The 18857-nt window shown below is 36.1% G+C and overlaps 1 protein-coding gene across 3 annotated transcripts in view; it reads left to right on the forward strand.

Annotated features, from left to right (window-relative positions):
• YLPM1 (YLP motif containing 1) overlaps positions 1-18857 on the forward strand; it is a 73650-nt gene that overhangs the window by 39572 nt on the left and 15221 nt on the right. Inside the window, exons 7-19 of one of the 3 annotated variants that reach the window (XM_055538667.1) lie at positions 1048-1468; positions 1582-1674; positions 1904-2099; positions 2563-2681; positions 3339-3493; positions 6792-6854; positions 7134-7253; positions 7484-7660; positions 7747-7830; positions 7946-8029; positions 10498-10578; positions 13752-13803; positions 17020-17978. In XM_055538667.1, coding sequence (XP_055394642.1) covers positions 1048-1468; positions 1582-1674; positions 1904-2099; positions 2563-2681; positions 3339-3493; positions 6792-6854; positions 7134-7253; positions 7484-7660; positions 7747-7830; positions 7946-8029; positions 10498-10578; positions 13752-13803; positions 17020-17042 — 1668 coding nt within the window. In that variant the 3' untranslated portion in view covers positions 17043-17978. Of the gene's footprint in view, positions 1-1047; positions 1469-1581; positions 1675-1903; positions 2100-2562; positions 2682-3338; positions 3494-6791; positions 6855-7133; positions 7254-7483; positions 7661-7746; positions 7831-7945; positions 8030-10497; positions 10579-13751; positions 13804-17019; positions 17979-18857 lie in introns of those variants that run through there. The other 2 variants (XM_055538666.1, XR_008699693.1) reach the window with 2 other exon arrangements.

The raw sequence follows: 18857 nt of genomic DNA on the forward strand, positions 1-18857 counted from the left end.
TTGTCATTTCCCGTCACTGATGTCATGTGTTGCCACAGACAGCTATTGTCAACCAGATGAACTGGATAGAAGTGAGGGAGCTAGCTAGAATTTGTTTCTCTCACTGGAAGTTCAGTATTTTTGTGGAGGAGATAGGTCACTAGAGTGGAGAGAGAGTTTATAGCAGAGATTCTTAAACGAAGTGGTGAACATGAGATCGAGGCCAGGCAATCAGCCACGGCCCAGGGTTGGTTTAGCAGGAAGACTTTCATGATAAAATGATGGGTAGAAGAGAAGACAGTCTAGAAAAGATGAGCAGAGGAGAAGGCAGCCGGGACAGAGGGAGGGAGGAGGTGATAGTTTTGAGGGCAGTTTTTTTTGTCCCTTTTTTAAACCAACCTAATTGAGGTATAATTTGCATACATCTAATTTGTCCATTTTTAAGTGTGTAATTCAGTGATATTTAGTAAATTTACTAAGTTGTGCAGCCATCACCATAATCCAGTTGTGTAACATTTTCATCACCCCAGTAAGGTCCCTTGTGCTAGTTTGCAGTTAATCCTCATTCCTACCCCAGGTCCCAGGCGACAGCTAATCTACATTTTCCAAAGTGGCTGCACCATTTTACATTCTAACTGGAAGTCCTAAGTGTCTTCGTGTTTCTTTATATCCTCGCCATCATTTGTTATTGCTGGTTTTATCAATTATAGCCATTCTATTGGGTATGAAATGGTACTTTATTGTGGTTTTAATTTGCATTTCTCTAATGACTAATGATGTTAAGCGTATTTTCATGGGGGTATTGGCCATTCATACATCTTCTTTGGAAAAATATATGTAAATCTTATGGCCATATTTTTTGATTGTCTTTTAAAAGATTTTTATATTCTCAATATAAGTCCTTTATCAGATATGTGATTTGCATATATTCTCTCCCTGATGGTGTATTTTAAAGTACAGAAAGTTTTGAAGTTTGAATAAGTTCAATGGAGTGAGAACCAGGTTTCTACTGATACGTGAACATATGATGGTATGCTCATTCATTGAGCCATTTACCCTCTTCTCCAGCCTCCAGGGTCCTACAGACCACCGCCTCCTATGGGTAAGCCACCAGGATCAATTGTAAGACCGCCTGCCCCACCAGCAAGATCATCTGTTCCTGTGACCAGGCCACCTATCCCAATACCGCCACCGCCACCCCCTCCTCCTCCTCCACCACCGCCGCCTCCAGTGATAAAGCCACAAACTTCAGCTGTGGAACAAGAACGCTGGGATGAAGATTCTTTCTATGGCCTCTGGGATACAAATGATGAGCAGGGACTGAATTCGGAATTTAAATCTGAACCTGCAGCAATTCCATCTGCTCCAGTGTTACCACCCCCACCTGTCCACCCTTCCATCCCTCCTCCTGGCCCAGTGCCTGTGGGTGTGCCACCCATGTCCAGACCACCACCAGTGCAGCAGACTGTTGATTATGGCCATGGCCGAGGTAGGTAAAAATGGCAAACTTGTACTTAGGATTCGAGAGGAATTGTCAGCTTCAACTTTGGCTTCCTTAAGCTTCACTCTTACTGTGTCTTTATCCTTATTTTTGTTTACCAGACATATCCACTAATAAAGTTGAACAGATACCCTATGGAGAAAGAATAACTCTGCGTCCAGATCCACTACCTGAAAGATCAACTTTTGAAACAGGTAGAGGTCCCGGGGAGATCAGTATTTTTAAACCTTTTCGGACCTATTTATCATATGATTTTCCTTTTGGTAAGATTATCTGGGCCCCCCTTTAATATAGCTAAAGGATTCATAAGTTGAATTTAGGGCAGCAGTTTATACTAGTTCTAAATTTAGATTTGTATTTTTCTGCTTTTATTTCAGGAAAAAAGGGATGTAGTTCTTAACTTTAAATTAATTGTTTTTGCAGAGCATGCAGGCCAACGAGATCGTTATGATAGAGACAGAGATCGTGAGCCTTATTTTGATCGTCAAAGCAATGTCATGGCAGATCATCGAGATTTCAAAAGGGATCGGGAGACACACAGAGATCGAGACCGGGATCGTGGTGTTATTGACTATGACCGGGATCGATTTGACAGAGAACGCCGACCTAGAGATGATAGGTATGCCGTGAAAACTATCTTTGCTGGGTGTGCAAATTACCATATACTTAAGTTCAGCCAAAGTCAGTGTAGTTAAGGGAAATTTAGTAAATGATGTATTTTTCTCATGCATGTGTGTGTATAATTTGGAGAGGGAAGAGTACCAATTTTCAGGAGACTCAATTCTTGAGTTTTGCAAGCTTGAATTTCAGAGAGTTAAATGGGAGATGGAGAAAGGAAAGAGTATTGTCAACAGAGTTGTAATCATTGCTTAGTTAATAGGTAGACAATTAATTTTTGCTGTTTGTGAGCTCTGGATGTGTGCATGCAAGGCAGATCTAAATGGAAAAGCAAAATAAAAATATAAATATTGACTATGAATGGTAATTACCCATAGAGAAAATTGGGCATATAATGGTGTTGCATTATAAGAGACCGCCATATGTTTTTTATTTACCAAAGCACTTCCTGTTAAACTTTCTAGGACTCAGTCATATCGAGACAAAAAAGAGCATTCCTCATCCAGAAGAGGAGGGTTTGATAGGCCTTCCTATGATCGCAAGTCTGACCGACCAGCCTATGAAGGACCGTCCATGTTTGGAGGTAGATTAGTGCCTTACTAACTATAAAGATGCTGAGAATTGAAAACTACAGGAGATGCTTTTGATTGTAGCTGTGGGTTTAAACTTTCAGAGTGAAATACTCAGATTTCTCAGAGATGGCAACATTATCACCAAAAAGAGTCATATGAAATAAAATGTAAATCTCCTTTTTTACATTATTAAAGAAATTTTGGAAGACAGAAACAAAATCACTTACAATCCCACCACCTACCTACCATACCACAGCCATTGTAATTTTATATATTTCCTCTCATTCTCTCTTCACATACATATTAATGAAGCTGTAAACAAAGTCTGCATACAGTTTCTTTATTGTGCTTGTTCTCATTGATACTATACTGTATATAATTTTCTGTATGTAAATCTATTATATTAATGGCTCTATGATAGTTCATCAAGTGAATAAGATGTAAGACTCTTATTTTTGAACACTTAGATTGCTTTTAGTTTTTCACTGTTATAAATTAGACTTAAATAAACTAGCAATTCATACCTATTTATGTGAATAAGTTTTCCTAAGCTGGTGACTCATTCTCATATATATTAACATATATATATATTAGGAGGAGTGGAGAGCATTAAAATTTTAAATTATTACTATATAAATAGTAATCTTGTTCAACTGCTGGCATCCTAGGAGAACGAAGAAGTTACCCAGAGGAGCGAATGCCCCTGCCAGCTCCTTCAATAAGCCACCAGCCACCTCCAGCTCCACGGGTTGAGAAGAAACCTGAATCTAAGAATGTGGATGATATTTTGAAACCACCTGGCCGAGAGAGCAGACCTGAGAGAGTGAGTCCTGTGGGGTTGACTAGTTTTATTGCAAATCAGAAGCTGATAAGAGATCTTTTTAGTATCCTGAACAGAACTTCTGTACTTTTCTGTGACATGGTATTTTATTTTTAATTTTTAAAAACTTATTTTATTGTAGTATAGTTGATATGCAAGGTTGTGTTAATTTCTTCTGTATAGCAAAGTGATTCAGTTACATGTATAGATACATATTTTCATATGCTTTTCCATAGTTTAATCACAGGATATTGAACATAGTCCTCTGTGCTATACAATAGGACCTTATTGTTGTCTGCTGCTGCTGCTGCTAAGTCGCTTCAGTCGTGTCCGACTCTGTGCGACTCCATAGACAGCAGCCCACCAGGCTCCCCCGTCCCTGGGATTCTCCAGGCAAGAACACTGGAGTGGGTTGCCATTTCCTTCTCCAATGCATGAAAGTGAAAAGTGAAAGTGAAGCCGCTCAGTCGTGTCTGACTCCTAGCGACCCCATGGACTGCAGCCTACCAGGCTCCTCCGTCCATGGGATTTTCCAGGCAGGAGTACTGGAGTGGGGTGCCATTGCCTTCTCTAGTCTGTATATAATAGTTTGCATCTGCTAATCCCAAACTTCAATCTGTCCTCCCCCATTCCCCACCTTGGCAACCACAGGTCTGTTCTCTATGTCTGTTTCTGTACTGTAGATAAATTCATTTGTGTCATATTTTTGATTCCACACATAAGTCATATAATGATGGTATTTGTGTCTTTCTCTTTCTGACTTACTTCACTTAGTAATAATCTCTAGGTCCATCCATGGCATTATTTCATGCTTTTTTATAGCTGAGTAGTGTTCCATTGTGTGTGTGTGTCTTCTTTATCCGTTCATCCATCAGTGAACATTTAGGTTGTCTCCATATGTGACATAGTATTAATATCAGATTCAGGGCATCTTGCCATCTCCAAATCATCATTTCTCATAAACTGCCTGTCCTGTAGAATCTAAGAAATTAGAGCTTAATTGTTGGCAAAAAGAAAGTGTTGATTATTCTCTAATTAAAAAAATTTTTTTAAGTGTTAAATTATAGAAAATAATTAAGAAGAAATTAATTGCACTTTGAAGAAGGGGAAAGAGGATTTGGTCTTATGGTGTGTGGAATTTAAAGGAAGAATTAGGAGAACTTGATTAGTTTAGACTTACTTTCCTGGTGACCTCCATTTATATATAGAGAGAGATACATAGATATCTATCTGTCTGTCTATCTGTATATCTATATATATACACACACATTCTTACATTTAACCTGTATTGCAAAATAATTAGATTCCATTTAAATAAACTGATACTGGGATTTCTATCAGAGGTTTGACTCCATGTATGTATGTATGTCACTGTTTTAAAGTCTATTTCATCTATTATTGGTATAGTTACTCCAGCTTTCCTGTGGTTGCTGATACCTTTTTCCATCCTTTTAATTTCAATCTGTTTGTGTCTTTTCAGTCTGAGATATGTTCCTTCTAAACAGCATATAGTTTAGATCATGTTTTTTTGCTTCTTAATTGGACTGCTTAAATCCATTCGTGTGTAATGTTGTTATTGATGTAGATGGCTCAAGTGCCCGGTGGTTAGGATTCAATACTTTTGACTGCTGTGGCCCAGGTTCAGTCCCTGGTTGGGGAACTGAGGTCCTGCAAGCCACACAGCAGGGCCATCAAAAAAAAGAAAGATATGGATTGCTTAATTCCATTCCTGGCTTGCTCAGCTGTATTGAAGTACAGTTGGTTTTTGTATATTGATTGTATATTGCTCCACATTGCTGAACTCATTTATTGGTTCTAATAGATTTTTAGTGGATTCCTTGGAAGTTTTCCTGTATGTGAGATGATATAATCTTGCAGATGGAGATGGTTTTACTTCTTACTTTTCAGTCTGGATGCCTCTTTTCTTTTCTTGCGTAGTTGTTCAGTGTTGAATCGATGTGGTGAGAGTGGGCATCCTTGTTTTATTCCTGAACTTAGAAAACTTTCAGTCTTTCACCATTAAGTACTGTGCTAGCTGTCCCTTTTCGTTTGATGTCCTTTATCGAGTCAAGGAGGTTCCCTTCCATTTCTAATTTGGTAAATGTTCTTATCATGAAAGGATGTTGGATTTTGTTAAACACTTTCCCTGCATTGGGAATTTTGGGGTTTTATTGTATTGATATATTATTACATTAACAGATTTTAGATATTAATTGGTATCTCTGGGATAAATCCTACTTGATTATGCTGTTTAATTCTTTTTATATGTTGCTGGATTCAATTTGGTAATATTTTGTTGTGAAGTTTTATATCCATATTCATAAGAGATATCAAATTTTCTTGTGACGTCTTTGGTTTTGGTATCAGATTATATGCTGGTTTGAAATACTGGCCTCATAAAATAAGTTGGAAATTGTTCTTTCTTATTCTATTTTTTTTTTTTTTTTTTCCTGAAAGTGTGAAGAGTTGGTATTTTTTTAAATGTTTGTTGGAATGCAGTGAGGAAGCCATCTGGGCCTGGGTGTTTCTTGTTGGCAGTTTTTTGACTACTGATTAGGTCTCTTCACTTGTCCTAAGTTTGTCCAGGTTATCTATTCTTCTTGAGACCATTTCAGTAGCTTGTGTCTCTCTTAAGAATTTGTCCATTTTGTCTGAGTTATCTAGTTTGTTGGTATTCGGTTTCATAGTAGTCCTTTATAACCCTTTTAAAATTTTTGTAAGGATGGCACTCATGTCCTCTCTTTTTTTCTGATTCTAGTAATTTGAATCCTATCTCTTTTTTCTTAGTTTAGCTAAAGGTTTGTCAATTTTGTTGCTCTTTTCAGAGAACTACCTTTCGGTTCCAGTGATGTTTCTTTAATTTTCTGTTCTCTATTTTAATAACCTCTGCTCTAATATTATTTCCTTCCTTCTTGCTTTATGTTTAGTTTAGTTTGTTTAGTTTGTTAGTACTAAACATTTGTTAGTTGGTTTAGTTTGTTCTTCCATTTTCTTATGTTGTGTCTTCATTTTTGTTAATCTCAAAGTATTTTCTGATTTTTGTTTTGATTTCTTCTTTGATCTATTGGTTATTTAAGAGTATGGTGTTTCATTTTTACATTTTCCCAAACTTTTAAATTTCTTTCCATTGTGGCCAGGGATATGCTTTGTATTATTCCTGTCCTCTCAAATGTGTTAAGGTTTATTTCATGGCCTATGGTATGGTCTCTCCTGGCGAATATTAGGTCATTGTTAACTCTAATATCAATTCATTGTGGAAAAAAAAACAACTAAATGATTTTTTTTTTTATTTGTGTTTCAGATTGTTGTTATAATGAGAGGATTGCCAGGCAGTGGAAAGACACATGTTGCAAAACTTATTCGAGTGAGTATGGAAAAGTGAAAGCATCACTTGCTTTTGTTAGCCATTTGCCTTCTTAACAAGCAACATGATGTTGACACAGGTATTTCCTGTTTGATCCGCTCTAGTTGGCCCAGGTGGGTGCTGTCTCATTTTGATCTGCTTAGACAGATACTTTTGCCCCAGCTTGATTTGAAACCGCAAGAAGATTGTGTGGTATTTAACCATAAGAAAAAGCTTTGTGCACATTTATTAATTTATTCCATAAATTCTTTTTAACTTTCTTGAATATCTGATACTTAGGATAAGGAGGTAGAATTCGGAGGACCTGCACCCAGAGTTCTAAGCCTGGATGATTACTTCATCACTGAAGTAGAAAAAGAAGAAAAAGATCCAGATTCTGGAAAGAAAGTGAAAAAGAAGGTACACTATATTCCTCTCAGATTACATCCTAATTCATAAATAGTATTGAAAGCATGTTCAGAGAGAAATTATTGACTTTTTTGAACACAAACTTCAGTGCTCAGGTGTGAAGGAAAAGACTACACCTGAGAAAGAAGGAAAGTTGTCTTTATCCAAATGCTAACTAGGGAAGAGATGTAAGGTGATTCCTGCTTTTGCTAACTCTGTATCTCTTTTGTGGGGAATCTTAGGTAATGGAATATGAATATGAAGCTGAGATGGAAGAAACGTACCGTACCAGCATGTTCAAAACTTTCAAAAAGACTCTGGATGATGGCTTTTTCCCTTTCATCATCCTGGACGCCATCAATGACAGAGTTAGACATTTTGACCAGTTTTGGAGTGCAGCAAAAACCAAGGGATTTGAGGTATAGATTTAAAGAACTTTAGAGTATTTTGTGTTATCATGTAAGTCTTGCATTTGTTTGCTTAATCATTATTCATTTCTTCTTAGGTGTATTTGGCTGAAATGAGTGCAGATAACCAGACTTGTGGCAAGAGGAATATTCATGGACGAAAGCTTAAAGAAATAAATAAGGTGATCATTATTATTATTTTTTTTTTTTAAGAAAACATAGAGGGCATGCATGGTCTCTTGGTCTTTCTTTGAGTAGCTTCCAGAGATAACTTGAGCTCCTGAATCTTCCAATTAGATGGCTGATCACTGGGAAGCTGCACCTCGTCATATGATGCGTCTGGACATTCGTTCTTTGTTGCAGGATGCCGCTATTGAAGAGGTGAGTGTCCTTTGGCTCGAAAGCAGTGCAGAAGCCACCTTTTTCTCCACCATTTTTACTTTGAAAAAATTTTTAATTACAGAAAAGCTGCATGATTAGTATAAGAATACCTGCATGACTTTTCATTGAGATTCACTGATTGTTAACATTTTGTCACATTTTTCTCTATTAGATTTCTTCTGTTTTTTCTTGTTGTTACTGTTACTACTATTCCTATTACTGTGAAACCATTTGAGAGTAAAAATGCAGACCTCATAAACCCTTTATCCCCTAAGTATTTCAGAAGACACCTCCCAAGAGCAAGGGCATTCTCTTACAGAAGTAGAAATCTCAGTTATCAAATTCAAGAAATTTAACATTTGATAAGATCCCATATTGGTGCTGCTGCTGCTAAGTCGCTTCAGTCGTGTCCAACTCTGTGCGACCCCATAGATGGCAGCCCACCAGGCTCCGCCGTCCCTGGGGTTCTCCAGACAAGAACACTGGAGTGGGTTGCCATTTCCTTCTCCAGTGTATGAAAGTGAAAAGTGAAAGTGAAGTCGCTCAGTCGTGTCCGACTCTTAGCGACCCCATGGACTGCAGCCCACCAGGCTCCTCCATCCATGGGATTCTCCAGGCAAGAGTACTGGAGTGGGGTGCCATTGCCTTCTCCGAAGATCCCATATTAGGTAATATAAATCTCTTGAATTCTTTCATGTACAGTCCATAGTCATATTTCACCAGTTGTTTCTGTAATGTGCTTTATAGCAGTTTCTTAAAATCCAGGATCCAATCCTTTAATAGAAAAAATAGTTTCTCATCTATGTCACTGTCATGAAAGACAAAGAAATCTTGCAGCATATTGGTCAGTTAACTGTTCTGTTAGCTCCCATCATTGTGGGTTTGTCATGATTAGCTTTAGGTTAAACGTTAGCAGGAATGCTACATAAGTGACGTGTTCTTAGTGCATCATATCAGGAGTCATATGATGTCAACTTATTTTATTATTGTTGATTAAAATGTTGATCACTTGGTTTTGGTGATATCTTCAAAGTTTTCTACACTTTTCTCTTTGTAATAAGTGATCTGTAGGGAGATACTTTGGAACTGTTAATATCCTGTTCCCTGACAGATTTTCACAGATTGATAATTCTTATCTAAATCAATTATTTGTTTAGTAGAAATAAATCTTTATCATGGAAAAGGAGAGCTCTTTCTCTTTTAATCAGTTATATACCTCTGCTTTTTTGACTTCTTCCTGTGAATGAGAGTTATCGATACTCAGTGTTTCCACTGTATTTTTATGTGTTTTTGCCTCCCATGCCACTTGTCAACCCATTTCCTTCTGGCTTCTGTCCCAGCCATTCTCTAGAGACTCTCTCACCAGAGAGTTTCATGACAGTGAACAATTCTCACTTCTGTTGCATAATTTTGCTGCCACATGTGACTGTGTCCACCTTGAAAACATTTTTTCTCGGCTTCTGTGAGTCTGCCCTCTCCTGATTTTCTTCTTGCATCTCAGGTCATGATGCAAGTCTCTTTTCCTGGCTTCTCTTGCTATCCAGTCCTTAAATGTTGGAATTCTTTAGGGCTATATCCCAGGCTCTGCTTTCAGTCTGCACATTCTGTGTAGATAGTCTTTCTGGTACCTTGAATTGCCTCTTATATGCCCTTAATATTAAATTGTAAAGCTTGGAATGAATTTTATCACTATCTTAACAGTAATTATATCTGAGTGGAGAGGTTATGGGTGATTTTTACAATTCTACTATTATTTTTCAAATTTTGTACCAAAAGATATGTATTACTATTACCTTAAAATACCTCAAACCCAACCTATTCAATGTATAATTCATCCAAACCTGTTCCTCTTCTAATAATATCTTATTTAGTAACGAGACCCATCAATCACTAAGTTGCTGAAACCCTGACTCTTTTACTGTCCATTATTTTTGACTCCCTTTATACCGCTGTTTGACTCTCTCCCTCCATGTAGTCAGTCTATACAGTCTATAAATTTTGTCAGTTTTATCTTATAAATACTTCTGTAGTCTATCTACTCTCTATTTGCATTGCTGCTATTCTGGGCCAAGCTCTCATCCTGACTTCTTACTATACCCTTTCTTACATTTTGAGATTTGAATTATACGTGTTTTACGTGATTGAAAAAATACTTACTAAAGGTTTTCAAAAGAAATCCTAGTAATCTATAGCCATTCAAAACAGGTAACCATCAACTTAGATCATTATATTCAACTTCACAGGAAATTATAAAGATAGATATCCCAGGAAAATGAAAGGCAGGAATATCATCTTGTCTGTCAGTTCTGTTTCAAAGTTTAGGGTATTAGAAATTTCCTAGTATGTAACAGTGAGTCTGTGCATCTTGCTCTGGGCAACTGTGCTCATTTCAGATCTCAGTGAGGGACTCAACATTTTCCTGAATGTTAACTCAGCCTATTTTATGTGTGATTATTGTGGTGGTGTAGGTGGAGATGGAAGATTTTGATGCAAATATTGAAGAACAGAAGGATGAAAAGAAAGATACAGAGGAAGAGGAAAGCGAACTGGTAGGAGACAGAACAACCACTTTGAACAAAGTGTCTCTTTATTAAAATTCTTAAGGGTTTAAATTCATCTCTGTGGTCAGATTACTATTGTTGATATGCACCTTAATGGTAAAAGTTTCCAGAATCATCTTCATGGAGACTTTTGGATACTTTTTATTTTTACCCCGACCAAAGGAAAAGAACCCTCTACTGTGTTGTTAACAAGAAAATTTTAAGAATGCTAAGAAACGTACCCTTGTATTCAGTCAACTATTTGTGGGTGGCTCTAGGGGAATATACTTTTTAAGAAAATCAATTACATATGAAAGAGCATTTTTACATTCCAGCAAATACATGGTACAGCCTATCCAACTTATGCATAATTGTCTCTTCCTTGCTCTAAGAGCTCATAACTGAGTTTCTATAAACTGAGGCAGAAGAACTTATTGAATGAGGAGGCAGAGGGTTGCCACTGACTCCCGGATTTGTTCTTCCGCATTTTATCCTATTAAGTGATGGGGAAAATGATTTGACTGTGTAGGCAATGCATTTTGCTTAGGCTAATTAAAGGCTTACGTAAGTGTGAATTCAGAGTTCCCGTGTACCTACTGTAAATGCTTTTGATCACACCTCTGTTGTGATGTCTGCCTTACCCTGTCATTCAAGAGTATGTGACTTCCAGACTTATGTTATTTTCAGTGTTTGCTAATGCGGTACAGAGATTAGCAATGCCTTGAAATAGTGTTGCTTTTTTAATTCAAAATATTATTTGTTTTATTTAATACTTCAGCCCTTGCTAAAGTTGCTTTTCATATTCTTCTGAAAATGTACAAAGTGAGAACCCCGATTCCTCCCCCTAGAGAATACATGCTAAGAAGTGGTTTCATCACCCCATGTGTGTTATAGAGGACTCTGGATAGAAACTGTGTGTTTGCATAGAGATGGTGTCAACCTCTACATTCCTAGATTTCGTATGCGGATTAAAAAATAAGCTTTAAAGTTAATGGCATTTGAGTCTCAGTATGTTTTTTTTCCTTTAAACAAAGTCTTTTTATTTAATTAGATTGTATTTTAACATACATGATCTAAGGTGTAGGTAGGAAATTCACTTAAAGGTCCACGCTGTCCTGGAATATGGCTAATGACAAGTTTAGTTACTTGCAGCGTGCATACTAGAAAGCCATCATATGAGAAGCCTATAATGTCAGCTCTCTGAAACTCTGTCTTCCTTTGTAGAGATTTCAGTTCAGGATATGGTTCATAACATCTGACTTGCTTAGGTGTAGGTCAAAACTTGGAACTTTTAATTGAATGTACTATTATTTTTCAAAGTGAAACACACTGTAATACAATATTTTTTCACCAGAAACATGGCATTGAAACTTGAGAGCTCTACCCTGCTGAACTCTCTCTTTTATTTCCAAGTAACCTAATGTTTCATAGAGTGAGAAGATGATTTTAAGTTTTAAGGAAGAAAAGGGTAGTTCCAGCAGGGAGAGCTTAACATACTCATTTTACTTAACCTTTATGTTATAAAACTTCTCTTAACCTTTTTTCAAAATGCAGAATCCAGATCTCCTATTGTTGGGTTCTATTCCAGGAGTAAAAGATTCTTGGAAAATTTTAATAAAAGGGTTAAGAGCAAGTCTCTTGTCATTCAGACCATTTTAATGGAATTTTCACTCAACTTTGCTTTCTACTCTGTACTGATTACTACAGCTGTGTGAAATCCATACTTTTCTTGGTCAAGAGACTCCTTTGGGGGGATCATTGGTATGATATTTTGTCTTTTTTAATGCCTCAGTGGACCTTGTAGATATGACTCAGAATTTTAAAATATATTATTCTAGTGACACTTAAGGTTTTTAGATGATTTTTGAGATATAACAGTACAGATTCCATCAGTACCAAACTTTTAGCACCATCACGTCAACCTTTGTCTTTTGTTTGTTATTGAAAATGTATTTGGAAAAGATAATATAATTTATAATCTGAAATACTACCTAATTAGTTGAAGTTGAATTGTTAGTCTGGCTTAAAGACTACAAATGTATAAAACCTGTTGATTTCCTGGAAGATTGATAATGCTCTAGTAAACTCTTACACAGAAGCTGTTGTCATGAACTGTTCAACATACTTTCCAGCTTTACCTGTGTGTCAGTCTATTCTGTGAACTTCAGCATTCCCAATAGTAGAAAGATTCTTAAAAGAAGATGCTGACACCTTTGATGAATCTGTCCTATATAATAAGTCCTAATATTAAAGTTCTGTATGTAAAGATCTAATAGAGAAGAACATAGTCCAAATGAAGTGAAACCTGTTTTACTTCAGTGAATTATATGGAAATTAATTATAAATCAGTGAATTATATGGAAAAGGCATACATTTGCTAGGCAAATAAACTGAAAGGCTTTACTGCATAGTTAAATAGGTACATTGGGAAATTTGCAAATCTTTATAGGACTTTGAAATAAACCACTCAGTTATTTTACAAAATAAGACATAAATTGCCTGTGGAGATTTCTGGTTTTTCATATAATAGAAAAAGTGTAATTTTTAAAAAATATCAGAAATAATCTAGCCTCCAATTGACGAAAAAGTAATACTCTGAAATAGATTCAGTAAAATTAGTCTTTGTAAGATCTAAGTGGTAAATGGATTGAATCATTTTAAAATGAGGTTGAATTTAATAATTGTGTATCTAAAATTACACTGGAATACAAAGTAACTGTCTTGAAGAATACTCCTTGGACCTCATGGCTACTATCACTTAATAATAGCAATTGTATTTAGAAACGACCTGGCTAGGATGATAAGCTCTCTGCTACTCTGAAGGGTAGTATTTAGCATAGTAACCACCATAGTAGTAGCATAGTAACCACCAGACATTCTTACTGTATTTGCTATACAGCTGTTTTTCAGACTACAGTTGTGTGTCCTGAACTGTAGTTGCCTCAAAGCGCCTTCATGATACTATGCTAAAGTGCCTGTCCTCAAATCTGGGTAGTGAAGTTCGTGAATTTGGTAATTCAGTTTCTTCAGAGATAATGAGACTGTTTTCCCTAAGGATATATTTATAAATAGTGAGTGGAAACTGAATCCATTCCCAGTTGTAATGCTTTTCCAATTCAAAAGTGATATGCATGTATGTGTCTCTTTCTAACCCTTCGAGCTTCTCTCTGTGTACGATTTAGGGTTACATTCCGAAAAGCAAATGGGAGATGGACACATCTGAGGCAAAGCTAGGTGGGTATTTCCTTTTTCCTGTTTTTATATGTGATACCTGATGGTAATGGTCATAGATCTTTCTGCTGTAAGAAGAACAAGTTCCCCCAAATCTCTGCTTAAACAAAAATTTTAGGCCTACCTTACTACATCCTCAGTCTGTTTTGCTGACTTTCATTTTATATATTGTGACAGAGTAAATGCAAATATGTGATAAATTTAGTAATAAAATATTGTCACTTCTAAAATCCATTCATTTATATTAATCAGAAATGTTGGTATAGATGAGATTTCTACCTTTATAAAAAAATATTTAACTGCAGTTCAAAATTGAGGTGGATTATGAATATTTTGGATAATAGTGATAGTAAAAATAATAAATATTGAAGTTTAAAAATTAATTAAAAAGCAGTTATTTTCTTTGTATAATAAAAGTTTGTAAGTGGGGGAGGTAGAGATATAATTTAGGTTTTTGAGGAGCCTGGTTTGTAAGTTTCCATTAAAATTTTCCTCCAGCTGGTCTTTAGTGCAGGTTACAAGGTAAACTGGTGAAAATTATTGTCTAAATAAAAAATTGGAGTTGCTTAATGTGAGGTTCTTTGTCAAGTAGAAAATCACATATATCCAATGGATTTTCCACCAGTATTTTATGGTAATATTACATAACTTTTTAAAAAATCTTGCCTAAAGAGAACCATTTAATATGTTGATTAAGATGTATTAGTAAATAATTTAAGCTGGTGATATAAGATTTTTTTATTTTATTTATTTTTTATTTTTTTATAAGATTTTTTAAAAAGCTGGACCATGCTACTGTATGAAGTATGACTGTTGGTCTCTGCATTTCTCTTCTGTAATTATGCTGTAACCCCCAGAGCTGAAGTAACCATAGAAACATACCTTAAATTTATAGAACAAATTTGAATAATTTAGCTGCTTCACTGTTTGGGATATACTATCTGTGTTTCTGACATCAGAGGGCTGCATTTTACACACAGTTGCATAGACTGTGCCTTTTATTGTGCCCAGTTGGTCATGTGAGCCATTGATGTTGACCAGATCTAATGTTAAAAGATAATTCTGTAAACAGTAGTATTACCATATTGTTGGGATAGATGCTTTGTTGCAAAGTCTAGAATTTTCTAGTGTACGGCATGTGAAAATTTTATGTGGTGGTTATTGACATATTCTTCCATTCGTCCTTCCTCTGTGGGAAATCCATTTTAATAATAACCAACTGTCTCCTTCCCTGAACTTTTAAAGCATTCGAAAGTGCTTACATGCAATTAAGTATGTAGGAAAATAATAACAACAAATTAGTTTTAAATAATAATGCTGTAAATATGTTTATTTTAACATTAGTTTAAATCTGAAGTTCTGTACTTATAGAATAACCTATAAGACTGTAAGATCATTTTCCTCTTTCCTGCTTTTCTAAGTAGTGATTATCTTTTGGGGCAAAGAGAAATGGTAATTAAAGAGATATGGGAATTATACAATATTTTAGCTAGGCATATAATCTTCAAGAGGCCTTTGTAATATATTATCTAGGATAATGCTTTTTTTAACTTGAGCCGGTCCACACTCTTACTTTCCTTTCTAATATCTAAAGAGAAAGGAAAATGTAATTTAGTTAACGATGATTATCCAAGATAATATGACATTAATCTTGATATCACTTTCCAGAAAAAATTCTGGCTGGTCTGCTATTTGCTTCTCAGAAAATACATTTAATGCAAATTCAGTCCATTTTAGGTTTTTTTTTTTTTGGCTGTGAGGCTTGTGGGATCTTAGCCTCCTGACCAGGGATCAAATCTGCACCGCCTGTATTGGGAGGCCAAGTCTCAACCACTGGACTGCCAGAGAAGTCCCACAGATGCAGTCCATTTTAAAGACAATGCCAGAAATAGAGTTGTTAAATAAACCATTTCAGGTAAAGGCACTGAAGATCTAGTAATGAAGCTAGGAAATAAGTTCTTAAATGTTTGCAGTTGGGTTTTTGTTTGTGACAGTGATGTTCCATCTAATGACTCGCCTCTTACACCACCTTGTTATCTTGAGAGCTAAATCATCTGTCGAGGAAGGAGTGTGAGCCTTCCTGAAAGTACTCCTTTGATATTGGTCCATGGAGCCAATTGAGAAGAAGAGCCTAAAGCATGAGGCTCTGTTCTTTTTTGTCACCTTCCTTATCATAACAAATTCAATAGATTTGACTACCAGGTACAACTCTATTTTATCAACATTTCTTAAATATCTCTTGGTAACATGATTATGCTGGGTGGACACGTGGTGGCATGTATTGAGCTAGACAAGCTGAATCTGTAACTGAGAAATTTTGACTTACAGATGAATTGGCCAGTGAGAAAGTATTCACTTACTTGTAATCTTTCAAGCAACTGTTAAATCTTATTGTTGAGTCTTGATCTGTGTTCATTAAGTATAGTATTCAGTTCAGCCTGTGTGTGTGTGTGTGTGTGTGTGTGTGTGTGTGTGTGTTAAAGTAGAAGCAGTGTGATTTTAGGAAAATTCAGAACTAGCCTGAGTTGCATCTGGCTTGGCTGTCATGGAATTGTTGAGGACTATCTGTGACCCACTCTCAGGAGCACTTTGCTTCTTTTCCAGCTGGGACACAAGCACCCTAAGGCAAGGGTGGTTGATACATGCCACATCCCATGCTAGGATTCAGCATTCAAGCTGCTTAAATTCCACTGACATGATTTTGGTTTCTCAAACAGTGAAAAACCAAAAGTATACTTGAGACTGTTGTCATCCTAATTTAGGTTTCTTCATATAGCTTACTTTTGCTTTTCTCATCTGAGCGTCATTTGTCTCCGTTTATGAGTTACTGTGTACTGGCCTTCTACATGTCAGGCAGTTTCATCTCTTCCCAGTTGGAATGTAATTATTATTTTGTATAGGCACGTAACCCTTGTGTGTTCACCATGAGCAAATTTTCAGAAATATTTATGTTTAGAAAACATATAGATGTATCTAAAATTTTTTTTCTGTTTTGCTATATATAATATACTGTTTTGAAGATGTGGTAAAATTCTATGACATGCAGAGTTGGATATTTAAACTTTCATCTTCATCTTCAAACTTCATCTTTTGAAATTCAAACCTCTGAAAATCATTAGTATGAGTGTATTGGATACCAGTCGTCTTCTGTAACTAACAAATACCCCAGATTCCTTTTCCCTCACCTTATGCCATACATCTGTGTGTTTGAGTTTCCAGGATGCCATGTGGAGGAGGTATGAACCTTTCTTCAGCTCCAAGAAGGAAACTTTAAACTTGTTGTGTACAATAAAATTTCAAATTAAACATTACAAGCAAGGGTGTTCAGACTAGAAATACATACTCTTCTGAACTTCCGTGTTACAAATGTGAAACTCCTGGTGTGTAACTCCTGTCATACACCCAGTGTATGAGGAAGAGTTCTTGTAGTTTTCACACTGTCCTTCTGTAATTGCTGCCTGACCATGTTCTATTCTTGGAATTGAAATATGAAATTTTCCTTTGAAGTATGTAAATGTCGAAGTTGATCTTACTAAGTTTGGAAATCCTTTGACGTTTATTCAATAAGTGTGTTGGAGCGGCTGATACTTTACACTATTCAACTGAGAACAGTTTTACTGTTTGTGGGGCTTCGCTGGCTTTTCTAATACCATATTCTATGTCCCTGTGCAATCAAGGTGTCACCTGTAAGATCTTGTGTAATATGGCCTGTCCTGTACATGTAGGTTAGAGCCCCTTGGTACGGCATGTGATTTACAGAGGAGGTTAGCAGACTGTTTCTGTTGCGCTCATCCATGTTAAAAATTTGCCAAAGTGATATGATAAAAATTTCTTGAGTTTTGTAAAGTGTTGTAGTTTGCCTTGCTGATTTTTCAATAATATTGCTTTTATGGGGGTGGGGCTTAGGAAATAAAAGCTTTGACAAGTATGCAAAATCTTACTGGTTTTTGAGATCTGTATGGTATGCACAATTAGTTGTGTGTGTAACTTTTACATTTGAAGCATAAACTCACCTTGCCTCCTGCTTCCATTGTACTTTTCTTTCACGTTCTGTCTGCCTTGATGCCTAAAAGGTTTCTATTATATGTACTCTTCACCATTTATGGAGTTAAATGGAATGTGGTTATTGTATGTTTCTGAAGTGTGTAGGTTTTCCTTTATTGACCTACTTAATAATAGTATGTTTTTATAACTGTAGATGATCCAAAAGTTTAGTGCTTCAGTGTAGCTTATATATATATATGTACATATATATGTGTGTGTGTGTGTATATATATATATAACTCATAATATTTCACATGCAGAATTCAAGATCACAACTAACAACCAATAAAACAGACTATACACATTTCCATCGTGTGTTCTTGAAGACACCTAAACTCATATCTCATAAATTCTGAATCAGCACTTCCTGTTAATTTAATTGATTAAAGTTTGGGGCCTTTGGAAAGCCTCTCAGATTGAGGATTCAGAAAGAAAATTCAGATCCAGCTACTTTGGCTGACTAGCCCTCAGCCTCAGAATAGTCAGCAGCACTTTAAAGTATAACCAAAGACAGTGGTGATTTGTATGATCAACTTACCTGTAAACATTAACTTACAGCAAATCCTGTCACCAGTGGTCAAAATCCCAAGAAACTGTTCATCTAAAATTTTCCCAAACATTAGCTTGGCTCATTAAGTTCTTATACTACCTGTTTTATGTAACACAATATCACACATGATTGCAGATTGAATGGGTGGTGTTAAGGTTGTGTTAAAGAAACAAAAACAAAAAAGAATGGAAGAAGTTGCTTTTGGAAAAACTCAACGTTGCTTTTCATCAGAACATGAGAGCTGAAGTGTGATTTTAGGTGGGTGGGGAGGATAAGGAGGCCAGTAAACAAGTGTCTTCTCTGGCTCTGCCCATATTTGCTACTTAAACCAGCATAGTAATGTAAAGCTGCCAGTATGAACACCAGATAAAGAGTGGAAATTGCACAGAACTTGATATTATCTCAGCTAAGAAGAGAGTTTGGATCTGCAAGTGGTGCTGCTCTCAGAATTGTGGATGTGCCC

The sequence above is a fragment of the Bubalus kerabau genome, chromosome 10, assembly GCF_029407905.1.
Source record: "Bubalus kerabau isolate K-KA32 ecotype Philippines breed swamp buffalo chromosome 10, PCC_UOA_SB_1v2, whole genome shotgun sequence".
Classification (NCBI taxonomy): Eukaryota; Metazoa; Chordata; class Mammalia; order Artiodactyla; family Bovidae; genus Bubalus; species Bubalus kerabau.